General features: G+C 42.6%; 1 protein-coding gene across 5 annotated transcripts; it reads left to right on the forward strand.

Annotated features, from left to right (window-relative positions):
* Nucleotides 1-13: 13 nt before the first annotated feature.
* snx3 (sorting nexin 3) lies at nucleotides 14-14,600 on the forward strand. 5 transcript variants are annotated; one of them, XM_030771525.1, is made up of 4 exons: nucleotides 14-214; nucleotides 11,219-11,314; nucleotides 11,641-11,765; nucleotides 13,829-14,600. In XM_030771525.1, the coding sequence occupies exons 1-4, from the start codon at nucleotides 53-55 to the stop codon at nucleotides 13,932-13,934; spliced, it is 489 nt and encodes a 162-aa protein (XP_030627385.1). In that variant the 5' UTR covers nucleotides 14-52; the 3' UTR covers nucleotides 13,935-14,600. The 5 variants fall into 5 exon arrangements, with proteins under 5 accessions (XP_030627385.1, XP_030627386.1, XP_030627387.1 ...); XM_030771526.1 differs by having other exon boundaries at nucleotides 11,246-11,314; XM_030771527.1 differs by having other exon boundaries at nucleotides 14-148.
* The last annotated feature ends 2,634 nt before the right edge of the window (nucleotides 14,601-17,234 follow it).

Consider the following 17,234-nt stretch of genomic DNA (forward strand, 5'->3'; position numbering starts at 1 on the left):
TGATCGGAAGTGAGGGAGAAATACACGAGTGTTGAATCTGTTCTGCGAAGAAATGGCAGATGCCATTGCAGATACGAGGAGGCTATACAGTAAGCCTCAAAATTTGAACGACGCGTATGGTCCACCAAGTAACTTTCTAGAGATTGATGTGGGGGACCCTCAGACGGTCGGTGTCGGTCGGTCCAGATACACCACATATGAGATCAGACTGAAGGTGAGCCGCTAATTAGCATAGCTCGTTAGTTATCAGTAATGTTAACCCCTCTTTAGCTAACTCTGAGTGTATCGGCCACAACTTTATACATGACCACTGACATGTCGTATTGACGGATACCGATGTGTGATGAGCTCACAAAATGTGCTTTTATTTTCTGTGCTAAATGACGTAGACATAACGGTGAATGTGTGCGTAAACGTGAACATTAGCTATGCTAGCTAACCTAGAACCACCCTAGCCTAGCACAACTGAGAGGGATAGCTGAGAAGCTAATAACATCCTCTGTCATCTAAAGCAATGCGAATTATGCCAGTTGCCTTAACAATTACATATTTTAAAGATCAGGCTTTGTCTTAATCTGACTGAAAATAAAGCAGTGATCTATGGCACTAAACAGTGGTCGCTGAACTTGACGTGTCCTGTCAGATATGATTACTGCTACACTCGATATTGAACTTGTATGACTTCGGCAGCTTGCTAACACATTTTGGTGCAGCAGAGCTTTAAAATCTGACAGTGCTACTTGTTTTAATTAGTTCACCGCCAGTTTTGTCATTTTGGAATTGAGATGCATTCTCAATTGGTTGACGAAAAGTAAAGATAAGCAAACAGTAGCACTACTACATAGTTCAAGATTAATATAATTTAGAGAGAGTGTCAATGTAGGTAATTAGGTTTTTCCGCCCAAGACTATCTTTCACAAAGAAGACCCCCGCCTGTGTGGTGTGTAAGGCTGAGATAATAGAGTTCAAATATTGAAGAATGTTAACGCCAAGGGATGTACACCCCCCTCCACACACACTGTCAGTTAACTATCTGCTTTAACCGTTTACGCCATGGCCTTGAGGCTCTGACGTTACCTACAGTTTTGTGAGCAAATATTTATTTCGTTGGTTGGTTAGTTAATTAGTTATTTAGTTAGGTGTCGTGGAACCGAGAGGTCCACACAAAGTTGTAACAGTGAAATTCACAATATCAGTCGCCTTAAAAACCTGTGCTGTCATAAGAGAAATTATCATTGGTATGGTTGACCTAACGGTCCTTTTCTGTTGGTGATATGTACAAAACTTTGTAGCTGTCAGTGTATTACTTGTTATCTCACTTGTTCTCCATATTTTGCAGATTTATGAGACTCAGAAATTAATTTGGCGTAATGTACTGATGACCTGTGTTTTACCTCTTCGTACGTAACAGTTTGTCCAGTCCAACAAAATTCTGTTGGGAAGTTTTTTTTGTTGTTGTTGGTTTGGTTTGTTTCGAGTGCTTTCGAACACCCAACGTTTGGCTGATGCTAAAGTTCTGTGAAATCAGTTCTGACGGTTGTGTCACCGCCAGAGTAGCGGAAAGTCGTCGTCCAGATTCTGTGGAATGCTGGTAAGGAAATGAGTTGTCTCAGTAAGCAATGTGGCCTTCATCTACCTTGTTCCTCTTCCTTCCTTTGTGTAAGTGGGGAAGTGTGTGTGTGTACGTGTTTTGTGTTTGTGTATGTGAGCGAGTGAGTGCGAGAAAGAGTGAGTGAATGAGAGAGAGAGAGAAACAGACTTGAGAATATAGGCAATGTCACGTTGAGTACACTTGAGGTTTCTCCATTAATACGCCATATTAAATTGATGTTGGCTGTTATATTTACCTTCTCTGAGAAAGACGTGACCTTTGCTGTACAAACAAAGGTTGCTTGGCTCCTCTGCGCTGTAGCGGTTTAGTCGCAAGATTTTGAGACGCCTCATCTTGCCTAGCATTCGGCTAATTAGCGTTTATTCCATGTACCGCTTTAGCTGACGCTTTTATCCGGAGAAACGTGCCGTGTTTCACTATGTCGTATGTCACGCTCATCCATACCCCGAGGGTGCTTTGCTCAACCGTCAATAGACAAAGGATTCAGGCTCTCAACCCTCTGGGTACTGGACCGCTCTCACAGACAGTAGGCCAGCGCCCGTACCCTTGGGCTATTTTTCCTGGCAGCCACCGGTAAAACGGCAGCCGTCGTGCGTGCCCTCGACAGCAGTGTTTAGGTCGTCGTCCGGATAATATAATGACGTTTTCATCTGTCATATAAGCGCGTGACACTCAAGGCACAGACGACGTTCGCAGAACGTGACTGGGTTTATGTGACAATCTGTATATGCATTGGTAGATAGTGAAGTTCAGACTGTGAAAGTAAGTTGATTTAAATGTACACTTCGAAGTGGGGGTAATTTGAAGTTGTTATATAGCCTTTTATGTTACAGACGTGTCTTCTTTCTCCCAGCCTCGCCTCTATACATACCGCTCTGAATGTTGGAAGTGAACATAATTCCACGTCTGTAGCAGAAGTTGTCTTAAAGCATCTACACAAACGACTCAGATATTGCATTACCATTTTCAGACATGCCATGCACCTCCTTTCATTTCTAACAGTCATTTTCCATCACAGCTGATGAGTCTTGACAGACGCTCCTCTCTGTGTGTGTGTGTGTGTGTGTGTGTGTGTGTGTACTGACACACCATAGTCCTTCCAGCTTTTCTATAATATTTATAGCTCCCCTCTGCCCACGATGCCAGCCATAACCAGCCAGCAGTCCATATCCAGAGCTACTGTACTTGATTAGCGTGTAATAATTAGCATATGCGTGTAATCAGCATTATTGTGTGTTTCTAAGACCACGGTGACCCTGCTTTGCATAAGGGAGCACCCTGCTCATCCATCTCACGCTATTCCCTCCCTCCTTCCCCTCTCTTTAAGAAAGAGGTGCTGTCAACTTTTGATTTGCCTCTGAAGTGGTTTTGACGTTGGAAAAAGAGATGCTGTTCAAAAAGAAGGGGTTTATTTGTATTTGTGAAGTCGAAACGTAGGCTGCGTTTACATGCCCCCACCTCTCACTACTTCTGTTGTCTCTTCAGCCCCCCCTCCATTCCCCCCCACCCTGCCCCAAAAAAAAAAACCCTCACACACTAATAGTTAATACTGCAAGTGTGTGTGTGTGTGTGTGTGTGTGTGTGAGAGAGAGAGACAGAGAGTAAGAGTGTGTGTGTGTGTGTGTGTGTGAGAGAGAGACACAGAGAGTAAGAGTGTGTGTGTGTGTGTGTTTGTGTGTGTGTGTGAGAGAGAGACACAGAGAGTAAGAGTGTGTGTGTGTGTGTGTGTGTGTGAGAGAGACACAGAGAGTAAGAGTGTGTGTGTGTGTGTGTGTGTGTGTGTGTGTGTGTGTGAGAGAGACAGAGAGTAAGAGTGTGTGTGTGTGTCTGTGCGTGCACGTGTGTGTGTCTGTGTGTGTTTGTGTGTGAAAGAGAGTAAGAGAGAGTGTGTGTGTGTGTGTGTGTGTGACTGAGACAGAGAGAGAGATGAACAAAAAACTGGTTGCTCAGTTAGCATAGGGAACAGTGTGAGCTGTGCTCTGGCAGACTCTTTTTAATCCCTTCATTGAGAGAAAATCAGAGTGAATGAGTTTGGGGGGGGGGGGGCATTTTGTCATACCCCTTTCCCATCCCCCACTGAGTGGTGTGTTGAAATGTCCATATTCTGATCTATAAGCTCTTTATATTCCAATGTCAGAATAATCCATCTGTTTGTTTGTTCTCATCACACCTGTCTGATCTCTGTTAATCTGATCCTGCGTTCATGTGAGATGACACCGCTATACCTCTTTATAAGGACCAACCGTGGACAGTGTGCAGCATCGCGGGATAACTTATGTGACCTGTTTCCCTCCTGCTTAAAAAAGTCACCCCAGTCTGCCCACTCAGACAAACTCCTTCTTTTACCCTAAAAATTGACTTCTGAGGGATACATGTTGGTGACCTCTTGGCCTTAGCGTAAAATAGAAAGGGAACACTGTTGGAACGTGGTCGTCTTTGACCTTGAACTTTTGGCGGAACATCCAGAGTTGGTTTTTTTGATAACTTTTTTTTTCGCTCTTTTGTAAGATAAACATGTGCATGTGTCTCCTCTCCCATAGTAATCCTCCATATTGTTCATTTGTATAATAAGTCGTGTTTTGGGGGGGGGGGGGGGGGGACATGCCAAAGCTATGGTGAGTAAATACTTCACGCAGCTGTTAAATCCACATTCACTCAAGGTAATCAGTAATGGGACAGAACATCTGTCATTCCCAGGCAAAGCACTCAAGGCTTCCTTGTTTTTGTTTATAGAGTTTTTTTTTGTTTTTTTTTTCCCCAAACTTGTGAAAGCGTGGAGAACCTTGCTGCTGCTTCTGCTTGTTCTTAGCTGTGCTAAACGTTTCATTGATGTACTTGTTCTCTCTCTCTCTCTCTCTCTCTCTGGTGGTACTCACACTTTGTGCTCAGTAGGCTTGTTTACCAAGTGGGGGAAAAAAAGCATGGTAACATTAGACCTCAGCTCCAGTCAAACCCCCCCGTTTCTGTCGGAGATGTAAACACATGGCAGAGGACTTTGGGATCCTACTTTGTTTACAGACAGGAGAATAAAAACCCTCCTTTTACAGCTTTCTCTCTCTTTCTTGCCCTCTCTCACTCTCTCTCTCTCTCTCTCTCTCTCTCCCGCTCTCACTCTCTCTCTCTCTCTCTTCTCTCCCGCTCTCACTCTCTCTCTCTCTCTTCTCTCCCCCTTTCACCTCCACCTCTTCATCCTCCTTTCATTCTCTCTTCCATTTCCAAGCCCGTCTCTCTCTCTCTCTCTCTCTCTCAGCCATTAATAAAAATGGCTTGCTTGCCTGGCTGTCATTGCCAGTCAAGTATAATCCAAAGTATACAGCATCCTCCCCGACAACTATTTTAATGGTAATGGGGAGCATATTGAATCAAGGCTACCATATCCTACTTGAGATGACAGTATCAAAAGTGGGAGTTGATGCTTCAGGAACAAAGAGAAGGGGCAGCTTTTTGCCAGAGATCCGAGGGGGTGTCTCACAGTGGAGGGAGTTTTGGAGGTGGTTGGGGGGAGGTGGGGGGGGGTTGAGAAAGTGAGTGCTCTCATTGTGGCCACCCCCTCCCCCCCCACCCCCCTTTGGGAATATGATGCGACGAGATGGCATTGTGCTTCCATTTTTAATACTTTTATTTTGAAAGAGAGGCGAAGAGGCCAGAGAGATAAAATGCGCTCTCCTTAACTTGACTTGATCCGGCTTGCTAAAAGCTAATGCAGAGCTAGGCCCTGAACCCTGTGTACAGTGAGAGGCCTGACCTCTCCGGGGCTGTTTTTTCACTTCTTTCTCTTCTCTCCTAATGAGGACAGACCATTGTCTCTAACACACACATGCATCTCAAAAAGAGGAGGGGGGTGGGAGGAGAGGAGGGGATGTGTTGGGGTGTGGAGGATGGACTGGGGGGGGGGGGGGGGGGGGGGTGCACAGTGAAGGGGGGAGGGGATTATTTTGGGCTGTGTTAGCCTCCCACCGTCTCAGTCGAAGCCATGTGGAAGCTTTTAGCCGTACTGGAGAGTTTCTCTGAAAGAAGGAGCGCTTTTAGTGCCTCTATCTGACGGCTCACTATATTCGTGTGTGAGTGTGAGAGGGAGGGAGAGAGAGAGGGAGAGAGGGATGGAGAGAGAGAGAGAGAGAGAGAGAGTGAAATAGATCTGGTCTCTCTGTCTTTCTCAGTTTGATTGACTCTATCTCATTGTTTCCTTATTAATTGCTCTTTTTTTTGTTTGTTTGTTTTGTTTTCAGTCATTCTCTACGTTAGTGTCATATCCCAGACTTTTAAATACTCACAGAGAACTCACGTTTTCCGACATAGACTTTGCGTCCTGTTTTTGCTGCTCGGTGTTGATTTACATAACCAAAAAAAAAAAAAAAGAAATTGTCCAGTCACTCCAAATTGAGTCAGTTTCATTCTTTAGTCATAAAGTGATTTTTAGTTAACAGTTCATGTCGTTTAAAATTAAGTTGGCCTCAATTTTGTATCCTCCACAACTCCCTCTGAAGAAGGAATCAGGCATTTTGTCTCTGTGTTCTATGGATCTGTTTAGGACACAGGCCTGGCCAACGCCCAGTCAGTGTCTTCAATCGGTAAATTTCAGACCCAATGTTTTTTTGTGATGGCCACTGTCAAAACATAAAGACAATCACAGAGGAAAAAAAATAATGTAAATATGGATAAAGTTGAGTCAAACATGTTAAACAACAGTTCTTGAAGTTTCTATCATTGGTACAACTTTCTAACATAGTTGATTCAGTAGTTTCTCTAGTGTTATTCTGAAAGTTACAAAGTGTGCCAATCTGCTATCATGTTTAGCTATAGCCAACAGTGAGAAAAAATCAGCCAAAACTAATACAGCCTGTCTTAAGTCCAGCTTATGTTTCATATACAGGATGTAGACAAAATCATAAATACGCCAAACAGCATAAGAATATATGCTAACCAGTGAGGAGTTGAGCCCCTTCTCCAAGACACTCATCAGTTTTGGAAAAGATGTCCATCTCGTACATCATCACATCATCCGAAACATAATTCTGTGTTCTATGGCCCCTGTAGTTACTCCCTGTGAGCGATATCTTCTCACTGAGCTGCCTTAGCCAGCGGTTCGATATCCATGGCAAACAGGCCTGGATTAAGACAGCCGTCCTGTCATGTCCCGCTCTCTCTAAAGTCAATCTGATTGACAAAGATCTGTTGACTTTTTCTCTTGTGTTGGGCTGCTGGGAATTTGCCATCAGTAGGTTTAATTGATTCCTTTTCAAAGCTAAATCTCTCTTAAATCTTGATATGGAAATTACTGATTGACTTTTGTCAGAAGCTTTACTGCATCAACACTTATCGTAGCTGTATCAATTATCGTTTTGTATCGCTCTGGCGGAAAGCCATCGCGACCTAGGATTTTACTTGTTTTCCCTCATCAGTAGAAGGTAAATCTACAAGACAATTTCTCATTCTTGATGTACATCAGTTATACCAGTTTTGAATGACATGTTCTGTTTCTTTTGGTTCATATTTTTGGTCGGTTTGTATCAGGGTCTTTGATTGCATTCATTTTGCCTGTTAGTGACATAACTGCCAAGTAAGACATTTAGTGGCCTTGGATCCCGACCACGTAATGTCCGTAGTCTTGCCTGTCTCTCCATCTCCTCCCCAAATGTCCCATCTGTCTCTTTCTGCAGTTCCTTTAGTTGTTGTAATATGTTCTGATCTCTTCTTATCTTTTTTTTACTGCTGTTTCAAATCCTAAAAGTCTGGAATAAATGTATGGTCTGCTGCCATTTTTTTTGCTTTTTGAAGAGATGCTGTCGTAGCAGTCAGCTCACCTGGTATCGTAGCCTTCAGTGACCCCCACAGTAGGGCTGGCAGCAGGGACTAGCTCTAACACAATAGTGTGTCAAACGTCTGTGGTTTTGTCAAAGGCTTTTGGTTAATATCTTGGGTTGAATTCGGCAAACTCTTCCTTCAGCTGCCATTAAAATTCATCGTTACGTGATTTAAGATCTGCTTCCAGCTCCGTTTGGAGATCAGTAATTTGCTTACTTATAAAATCAAGTCGCACGCTAATTGTCCCCACCGCCTCATCGGCGTCTTCCTCAGGGTCTTGGCATATTGTCCACGAGTTCATCTTCACTGAATGTCTCTGCCTTGCGTTTCCTGAATCTCTCAGTTTTTTTTACTTTGTTTCCCCCTCCTGCACTGTATTTATTTGGGAAAAATAATGGGACCCTTTTTTTTTTTTTTTTTTCTGGTCACTCCGCTTTACCTCAGCCAAAGTTGAGGCTGTAGTGAATGGTGGGGGGGGGGGGGGTCCAAAATTCACGAAAGAAGAATCCAGTATGAGATCTTACACCTTATCAACCAACTCCAGACTATTACTCAGGTGCTCCTTCCTCTGTCAGAGCACCAAGGGAAAAAAAAAGAGAAAAAAACGACAGCAGATCACAGCGATATTGACAGCTCTCCTCAGAGGTTCTTTGGAAACAAAGCGCCATGACAACGTGGCGTGATGAACGGGGAGTTTTCAGCCGATCATCAAGTGTTTGATGTGGGAGCTCGATGCCGTCGCCACAGTTAACTTTGGTTGTCACGGTAATCAGGGCTTTTGTTCAATGCGTTTTGTTTTGGTTCTTTGCGCTCATCTCCTCTTTGATTGAGAGATCATTAGCAGCGAGAGTTAAGATGGTCAAACTCGTAAAAAAAAAAAAAAAACCCCTCAAAAAAATAAATAAATAAAATAAAAATAAAAAGTAGGCAGATGCAGCTCAGCTCCGCTCCATCTCCTCTGGTCACTGAAGTCTTTTCTCTCTACTGAGTCAGGAAACCATGCAAGAATATGTTAAACATACATGAAATGCCAAGTAGTTTGTGAATGTGTGATTTGGGAATGCGTCGTCTTGTATCACTTTCTCTTTTTCAGCAATGCAAGATCATTTTTGAGGTGGAATTATGAGAAATGTGTCACCTGAAATGCACTAATGGCTTTTATGTTTCTTCAGGATTGCCAGTGCACTGTTCACTCTGTTCCCAGCGCTAACTGAGGAACCAGTTTTTTATTCATCTCTCTCTCTCTCTCTCTCTCTCTCTCTCTCTCTCTCTCTCTCTCTCTCTGTTTTCCACAGAAATCCTTGTTTTGTTTTGTTTTTATTTTAATTTTGCTGTAGTTAGTACAATACAAAAGGGTGTGTGTGGTTGGGGGGGGTGGGGTATGGGGGGGGTCAGGCAGGTCCATACATCCCAGGGACTTTTCTGAAATGTCTCAGGATTCACTGAGGTGTGAGAGGAGACACACACAGAGAAACAAAACTCCAAGCAGGAGGCTTGACTTACTGAAACCCATCAGTCAGATCATGGAGAATGTGTGTGTGTGTGTTGTGTGTGTGTTGTGTGTGTGTGTTGTGTGTGTGTTGTGTATGTGTGTGTGTGTGTGTGTTTGTGTGAAGCCAAGGGATTACTTTATTATTTTACACATCCTCACCCTTTCAGCCTTTGGTGTTTTTACCACCCGGTGTAATGAGGAAGTGCTCTTCTGTTTTTGTGTGGCTGGATTAGACCTACCTGTTATTAACAGTGATTTGTTGACACGATGATTAACTTCCCCGGGTTTCCTTAATTCTGGAGAAATCTAAGTCAGCGGCATTCGCAGTCAGGCTAACGCCCACCGCAGCAGCACTGCCAACACACCTTTAACACAGCGGTAACCTTGCACTAATCACACACACACACACACACACACACACACAGAGGAGTGTCTGTTAATCCCGTCTCCTGTTACGGTAAAAGAAGTGTGTGTGTGTGTGTGTGAATGTGAGGGGGGGGGGAGAGAGAGAGCAAGAAAGAGCAATGCTGTCACCAAGAGAGAGAGCAACAAAAAAAAAAAGAGAAAGAGAGAGAGAGAGAGCGATTGAGAGAGAAAATAAGAGGTGCTTACCTAGAGAAGCTCTGGAAAGGTGGATTGGAAGAGGGGACTGAGAGAAAACAAGAAAGGAGGGAGAGAGAGAGAGACTATTAAAAGTCAGCTTTGTCTCACTCAGGCTACGATAGGAAATTCGATGGCCACAAGGTAGCAGAAATGCATCGTGTTTAGCTGGGAATATAACGACTGTTTAAAAAAAAAAAAAAATTTGTAAAGCCATCGTGGAGACGTCTCCTTGTCTTCTTTTTCTCTCTCTCTCTCATTTTCTCTTATTTCTCCATACATTATCATCACCCTTACTATTACAGCCAAGTCTGATTAGGGAGATTAAAGTTAGAAGAACAATAATTAACCAATTCATTACCCAATAATAGAGCCGAATAGAGAAACGAATGAACGATTTTAACTGCAGACCCCAAAGCCTGTCATCAGTACAGGACCGTAAGTCCACCAAGGCCCCCGCTTCACAGGTAGAGAGATTTGGAGGATAGAGGAGAGGAAAACAGTGAAGGTGAGTGAGTGAGCGAGCGAGTGAGTGAGTGCAAGAGAGAGAGAGAGAGAGAAGGTTTGGTGAGAGAGAAAAAGTGAAAAAGGGGGTTAGGGAGGGGACGGTGACCGTCCTTCATCGATGTTCCTCACTGTGAAAAGAACGAGCGATTCCTGAAGAGGCTCTCTCAAGGGCAGAGCTTTGACGTATTATAGCGAACAGAGGGAGAGAGAGAGAGAGAAAATGAGGATGGAGGAGGATGGAGGGTCATAATGAATGTTACATCTCTCTCTCCCTCTCTCCAGCTCCCTCTCTCGTTCTTTCTCTCTCCCCTCTCTCTCTCTCTCTCACTCTCTCTCGCTCCCTCCCCAATTAGAGCCTATAGAAGACTTTTTCCCCTCAAACCAGACAGTCAGACAGTCATTCATTTAACTTCCTGTTTTCTGTCCATCTTTTTTTTTTCATTTATGCCCTCTCCTTTATTAACCGCTGTGTTTGGGCAGACGTGCTCATATGCGCAGATATCGATTCATCTCTTTCTGTGTGTGCCTCTTGCTGCCTTTTGCCTCTTCTGTTTCTCCCTGAATGGAGACTGGCCATGTCATTTGTCTGGAAAGATGGGTCTTTAAAAGAAGGGGGGAAAAAAACAAGAAATAAAAAGAATAAGAATCCAAGTACTCCTGCAGTTTGCTGCGGCCTCAATGGGTAATGTTCAGTGCTTGCTTTACAAAACAGCCTTTCTACCACTTAGTCTGACTCTGAGGAGTCATCTCCACAAACTCTTAACAAATTACGCAGGGCAACCACATTGACGTTGGGCTGAAGGAGAACATCTCTAAGTTAGTTAGGAACACTCAGACAAGGAGATGATCTCGACTCATCACCCACTTCCTGCGTCTAGCGGAGTTTTTTAGCGCGATGTCTCTTTAGTATCCAGGGGAATTTTTAACCGACAGAGTGGCTGACTGGGACTGACTGGGGTAAGGGCTGTGGTTTTGCTTCTTGCCTCTGAAGGAACAGTTCTGTGCGTTTCTGGTTTGTTTGTTTGTTTGTTTGTTTGTTTTGTTTTGTTTTGTTTTGTTTTTTTATCTTAGCATTGAGGTCGATGTTTTAAAGCCTTGACTGACTGAACTAGCACCACGTCTCTGTGTCTCCCCTTTGTTTGTTTGTTTGTTTGTTTGTATGTATATTGTTGTTACGGATTTCCATTTTCTTGTGTTCTCAGACAAACCTCCCCATCTTCAAGCTGAAGGAGTCCTGTGTTAGGAGGAGATACAGTGACTTTGAGTGGCTGAGGGGGGAGCTGGAGAGAGAGAGCAAGGTGAGAGTACGAATAATAAGAAAGGGACTGAAGTGCAGGGGGTGGGGGGGTGGGGGGTGGGGGGGAAGAGAGCATAGAAAAAGGTAGAGTGTGTATGAGTTTGACTTCATACAGATTGCCTAGATTTCTATAGGAATTATTCAACAGATGGAACTGAAGTCCGGTAAATGGATGTGTTGTGTACTTTTGTTTTTTGCCTTTTTAAAATTTCAACTGTGTATTTCTCTGTGTGATACATTCTCTCTCTCTCTCTCTCTCTCTCTCTATATATATATATATATATATATATTTTTTTTTTTTTTTTTCTCTGTGTGTGTGCGTATCAGGTGGTAGTCCCTCCTCTCCCAGGGAAAGCACTGATGAGGCAGCTCCCGTTCCGTGGAGATGACGGGATCTTCGACGACACGTTCATCGAGGAACGGCGGCAAGGCCTGGAGCAGTTCCTCAACAAGTGAGTCACATGACCTCCCCCAGAGTCCCCTCCTAACGCCTGCGGACGTCGACAAATCGTTCTGCCCTTTGCACCAAATCCCTCAGTTTATTTATTTATTTATTTATTTTCCCGAACTGTGGATTAGATGCACTGTGAGAAACAGAGCTGATGAAAAGTTGGATTCCAAAGCCGTAGAATGACCTAACCGTGGGCCCAGGAAAGACTTATCTCAAGAGATTTTTTTTTTTTTTTAAAGGCCGATGATTTTCGTGTCTCTTTAACGTGTCTCCCGGTCATTCGCCCCTTGGTTTGCTCTGGTCTTCCGATCAGTTCTCTGAGGGAGACGAAGCAGTGGCATTCACTCCACTGTCCTCCGCTGGGAGGAGTGAATAAGAACGCCACGCCCACAGGGCGTGTCCTATGGGCTTTTACAGCCTCATCTCTCCTCTCCCCTCTTAAGACGGGAGATCCCTACACGGCACTAAGTACTACTGACATCACATTAGAGTTGGATTGCCCTCGCGGTGAAATGATAAAAGCTTCTTTCTTTTTTTCCCTTTCTGTGTCTTTCATTCACTCTCTCACTCACTCTCTCTCTCTCTCTCTCTCTCTCACACACACTCTCTCTCTCTCTCACACACATACACATTTGTTCATATGTGCAATTTTTCTTTTTTTTTCTTTTCTTTTTTTTCTTTTTTTTCTTGCGAGCACAGTTTATGCATTTCAGCTGGAGGCATCTCTAAACAATGTGTTCCCTCTTGTTTCAGTTTGATCTCCCGAATCGAGTGAGTGAAACACTCATCGTAATAAGCGCTGACAATAGTTTGCTGCTCTCCTGCTGTTAATTTGAAGTTTCTCAGGTTGAATCTCTTACCTGGTTAAAGAGGGAGAGAAACAGAGAGAGAGAGAGACACTTGTAATCTGTCATGTCAGGTGATATCTCCTCGCCTCTTGTTTTTTTCTTTCTTTTTTTTTTTTTTATATCTTAACGTTTCTCATAATTACCTACAGAAACGATCGAAACTGATGAGGGGCCGCAAGTGCACCTCGGCTTTACTTTTTACATTTGTTTTATTTTAGATGTGTAATTTATGATAATTGCACGTGAAATTACAGGCACGCGTTCCTCTTCTCTGCAGGATGTTGTATGCACTTCTGCTTATTTTTGATCCGAGGTTCGGTTCCCTCGCCCGCCGAGACAATAAAAGTTACTGCGCGATTGTAATTATTTGCTTTGATTGCAGACTTTGCTATTATCTTTGTTTCATGTGCAAATGCGCCGCCTCTACCTGTTTGAATTTTTAATACAAGGCGGACTGGGAAAATTAGGTTTGGAGGTAGAAGGGATTGGAGGGTAATTAAGATTTGCGAGGTGTTTTTTTTTTTTTTTTTTTACCTCGCAAATTCCAGAATTAAATGTCATTGTTCAACGTTAATGGCACAGGGGTCTTTGTGAAACAAGTTCTGTATGTGTTTTTGATAGGGATAGAGAGACTGTGTGTGTGTGTGTGTGTGTGTTGTTTGAGAGAGATTAAGTGAATTATAGTGGTATATCTCCACATCATCACGAGCCTTAGTTCTGTGGTACATTGTTCGGTTGCATAACTTAAGAAGTTTGAGAAAGTTACCACTAAAAAAAAAAAAAAAAAAAACGGTAAACTCCAGTGATTACGGACGCTGAACCTCACAAGCACAAGTGTAACACAACCTGTGAGGTGGTTTTTATTAACAATTTATGTCTGATGTAATCACTAGAGTGTTGTTTGAATTTGTTCCAATCATGTTACAAAGCCCAGGAAAACTCCTGGTAGGTTGACAACTATAATATGTGGTTTGCTGAAGTTTCTTAGAGTTCAGATATTTAGAACAGAGAGCGTAGAACTTCCTCTTGGCATCTACACCTTCTTGGCCTTGCTGACCTGCTTGCTGATTTCAGGACTTCAGGAATGTCTTGCAAAGAGTTATTTGAATATTAGGCTTCTGGTATGTTCAAGCAACATGTTTGTTCATTACTCTCTCCTTTTTTTTTCTCTTGTTCTTCTCTTTTTGTGTTTTTTTTTTTTTTCTTTTTTCCTCAGAGTTGCTGGTCATCCCTTGGCCCAGAACGAACGGTGTCTTCACATGTTTCTTCAGGATGAAACGGTGGATAAAAACTACACCCCTTCCAAAGTCCGACAAGCCTGAAACTCACTAAAGCTTTTCCTGGTTCAAAGAAGAGAAAAATGATTACACCTCATCTTAAATATGGCAAGACTGAATGAATCATCCAAAAAAACTGTACCACTCCCAGACAAAACGGCTTCTGAGACAAACCAATGGTCAACCATTCCAAAACTGACACCCATCCAAAACTAAACACTCTGAACTTAACCAACCAATCCTGGGGAAGCATTCTAATAACCAGCTAGTCCTGTAATGGCATATAACCAACAACCAGCCAATCCTGAAGCAGCATATCAATAACCAGCCAATCCTGAAACATTCAGGAAAAAAGACATAACTGTCCAAATGAAAATCAACAAAGCTGAAAAGTCTTAATGCCACAAAGTTTAACCATTAGTCATCCAACAATAACAGTGGTCCCCTTGTTCTTTAACATTGTTTTGTTTTGATTTCTTGTGATCATTTCTGTCTTTTTCCTGCTTTAATTTAATAATCTTGTACTCTCAATTTAGTGCTTGTAACCACTCTCAATTTGAGAAAACTAAGACACATTTTTGTGTGTGTGTGTGAATGTTGCATTTGACAATTATTTATAATAATCTGGAAACACCACTAACTTAGATCATTTTTAATGTTCTTTTGAATGTGTGTACCACCATAAAACACAAAAATAAACCAAAAAATGACTTTCTTGTATGCAAGCACCATGTCAGAAACACACACACACACACACACACAGAGTAACATGTCTAACCCGCTGACGCTGCTTTCAAGACAGGCATACACACACACACACACACACACACACACACACACACACACACAAAATGTCAAATCACAATTGGTATTGAGTACACACCCTCAGTCTACAGTGCATGTCTATGGGCTGTCAAACAGCCAGCACTCTCATAGCTAAATCTTTGTACTTTTCCCAATCAGAAACACACACACACACACACTCACTTGTGTAGAAACTCACAGCGAAGGCTGGCTTTTGTGCGTCTCATGCTTGGAGATCTGTATTCTGTTATGCTTGGTGGGGGTGGGAGTGGGAGGGGGGGGGGTGCCTTTTTTTTGTGTGTGTGTCTGAGAATTTTCCAATAAAACAGGTCAAACACTCTCGGCATGGATGACCTTGTCATGCCACGTTTTCTTGCCTTACTTTTCCTTACCGCGCCACTCACGCGGGCGAGGAGAGGGGTGGGCTTTCCATGAGGCAGGATTTTCAGTTGGCTTGATAAGTCAGTCAGACGTCAGGTTTGTCCGGCAGGAATGTTCCAAAACTGTCCTTTTACTGTACTTTTTGTGCTTTCTGATCAAGTTACCAGGCTAGCTGAATGCGTACAAGCTGACCTGAATGCCATCTAGGGCTACGCTCTTAGGGTTAAAACGACTGATAACTGACGTTTAGTTTTTCGCGCCAAAGATGGGTGAGTTTACTGGGTAACATTTCGCCGGCATGTTGTCCAGCAGGGTAATCTGAAATTTTAAGTCTGATCATCATTTTATTGTGCTACATATCTTAAGAAGAATCAAATAACGGAGCGAAGATGCAACGCTAAAAATGAAGCAGACAACTAAAGGCTTTAAAGGATTGTCCGTGTTTTAACACACCGGTTAATTGCTATTGGATTATACCACACGAATAACTTTAAATGTGAACCACAGTCATATTGTTGGCAAACTTGCAGGCATTTTAACGAGTGTATGAATCAGTTTCAAAGACAGCTTGGCCTATAGGCCTAAGTCATTCGCAGTATTCAACTGACTCGCTCAGGTGTGTCTTTCTGGATTGTCTCACTTTAGACAATTAATTTAGAACTGTTGGCAGACTGAACTACAACTGCGGCAGCAAGTAAAGCTTTAGTATCCTACCTGAGGGTATAGCAAGGTATCGATCGAGTTCTTTGTCTCTGGATGAATTCGTTAATATTTTTGTAATAGTCTACTGTGTTCCCTCTGCTAACAATTCTAATTCCGCATCTAAATCTTTGACATACAGCAAGAGATGGTGGAGTTCAGAGCCGTTTGGCATCGGTAACCTTGGAGTTCACTACACGGCAGTTGAACCCACGTTAGAAAAGGAATAGGCTAAATTGGATTGGACGTCGCCGTATGCAATCACGATTCTTTTTATTGTGTCTCGTCTCTATATATAAAAAAAAAGAAGATAAAAATGCAATTTGGGCAAAGCCCTTGATTTGCCAAAGAGTGCTTGAAACCTCGGGCAGCGCGAGGCACAGCAACTTCACTCAAGGTCTGGGGGCATTGTATCGGCGATGGTTCAATATGCACTCCAGCACAGACATGAACCTCTCTACGTCCCTGTTTATTGGGAGTTTAACTGGAAATAGACTTTTTCTTTCTGCACTAGATTCAAGCGATTTGGACCCGAAACGACCCAACAGGAATGGAGGAATCCATGATAACCTTACACAAAAAGAGACTTTTTTTTTTTAATTTATTCTATTCCAGAACAACTTTCACAAAATTATTACTTTTTTACAACATTAAGGAATATTTACATTCTACAAAATATGCAAGTGCTGAACATTTCTTATTTACGCGGTTAGTGTCTACACAAATTGGGCCTAAGCTTTTTAATGTTGCGTCGCTATGTAAGCTTCGCACACATACCATCTATAAACGGGGCATATCTTTCAAATCTTTTAAATTCAGTAAAAATGTAACCACAAGAGACAACGGTAACCTTCAAAAGTTACGCTAGAAAAATCGAAACTCCCGCCTTGTCAAACGCGCTATCTTTAGCATGTGGAGGTCAGAGGAGCCGAGCTCGCGGTCAGCCGGCCCACCTTAACAAGTGATTATTCCACATGAACGCGCAGACGGTCTCTTACATCCTCAAAGCGCACTCTCGTGAGTTCTGATGCTTGGCCTTTGGTTTTCAGCACTCCATGAAAAGGACAGCGACTCGCCTCCTCCTACCGTCGTCCCACGAGCTCTCATCTTTTTTTTTTTCTTTTTTGGTTTTTTGTCCATAGCTCTCGAGAATAAAACAATACAAAATTTTTAAACGGTAACAACGGACATTGGTCATAAAACTCATTGGTCTTTGAGACACAAGAAAACGTCCCGTAACTGAACAATTTTAAGTTGATTGTACATAACCTCACATTCACACTAACCATATTTTTTCATCATATTACATTTTTTTTCATTCTATTATACTGTAAAACCAATAAGAGACCAAAGTATACATGTTAAGTTATACTTAAACAGACTAGGTGCCATTCAATTAGAAAATTATAGTTAAAAACTGAGTAATTATTTCTAACCAGTGAGTTCAGGCAGCCTAGCTTG

Source organism: Chanos chanos, chromosome 4 (assembly GCF_902362185.1).
Source record: "Chanos chanos chromosome 4, fChaCha1.1, whole genome shotgun sequence".
Taxonomy (NCBI): domain Eukaryota; kingdom Metazoa; phylum Chordata; class Actinopteri; order Gonorynchiformes; family Chanidae; genus Chanos; species Chanos chanos.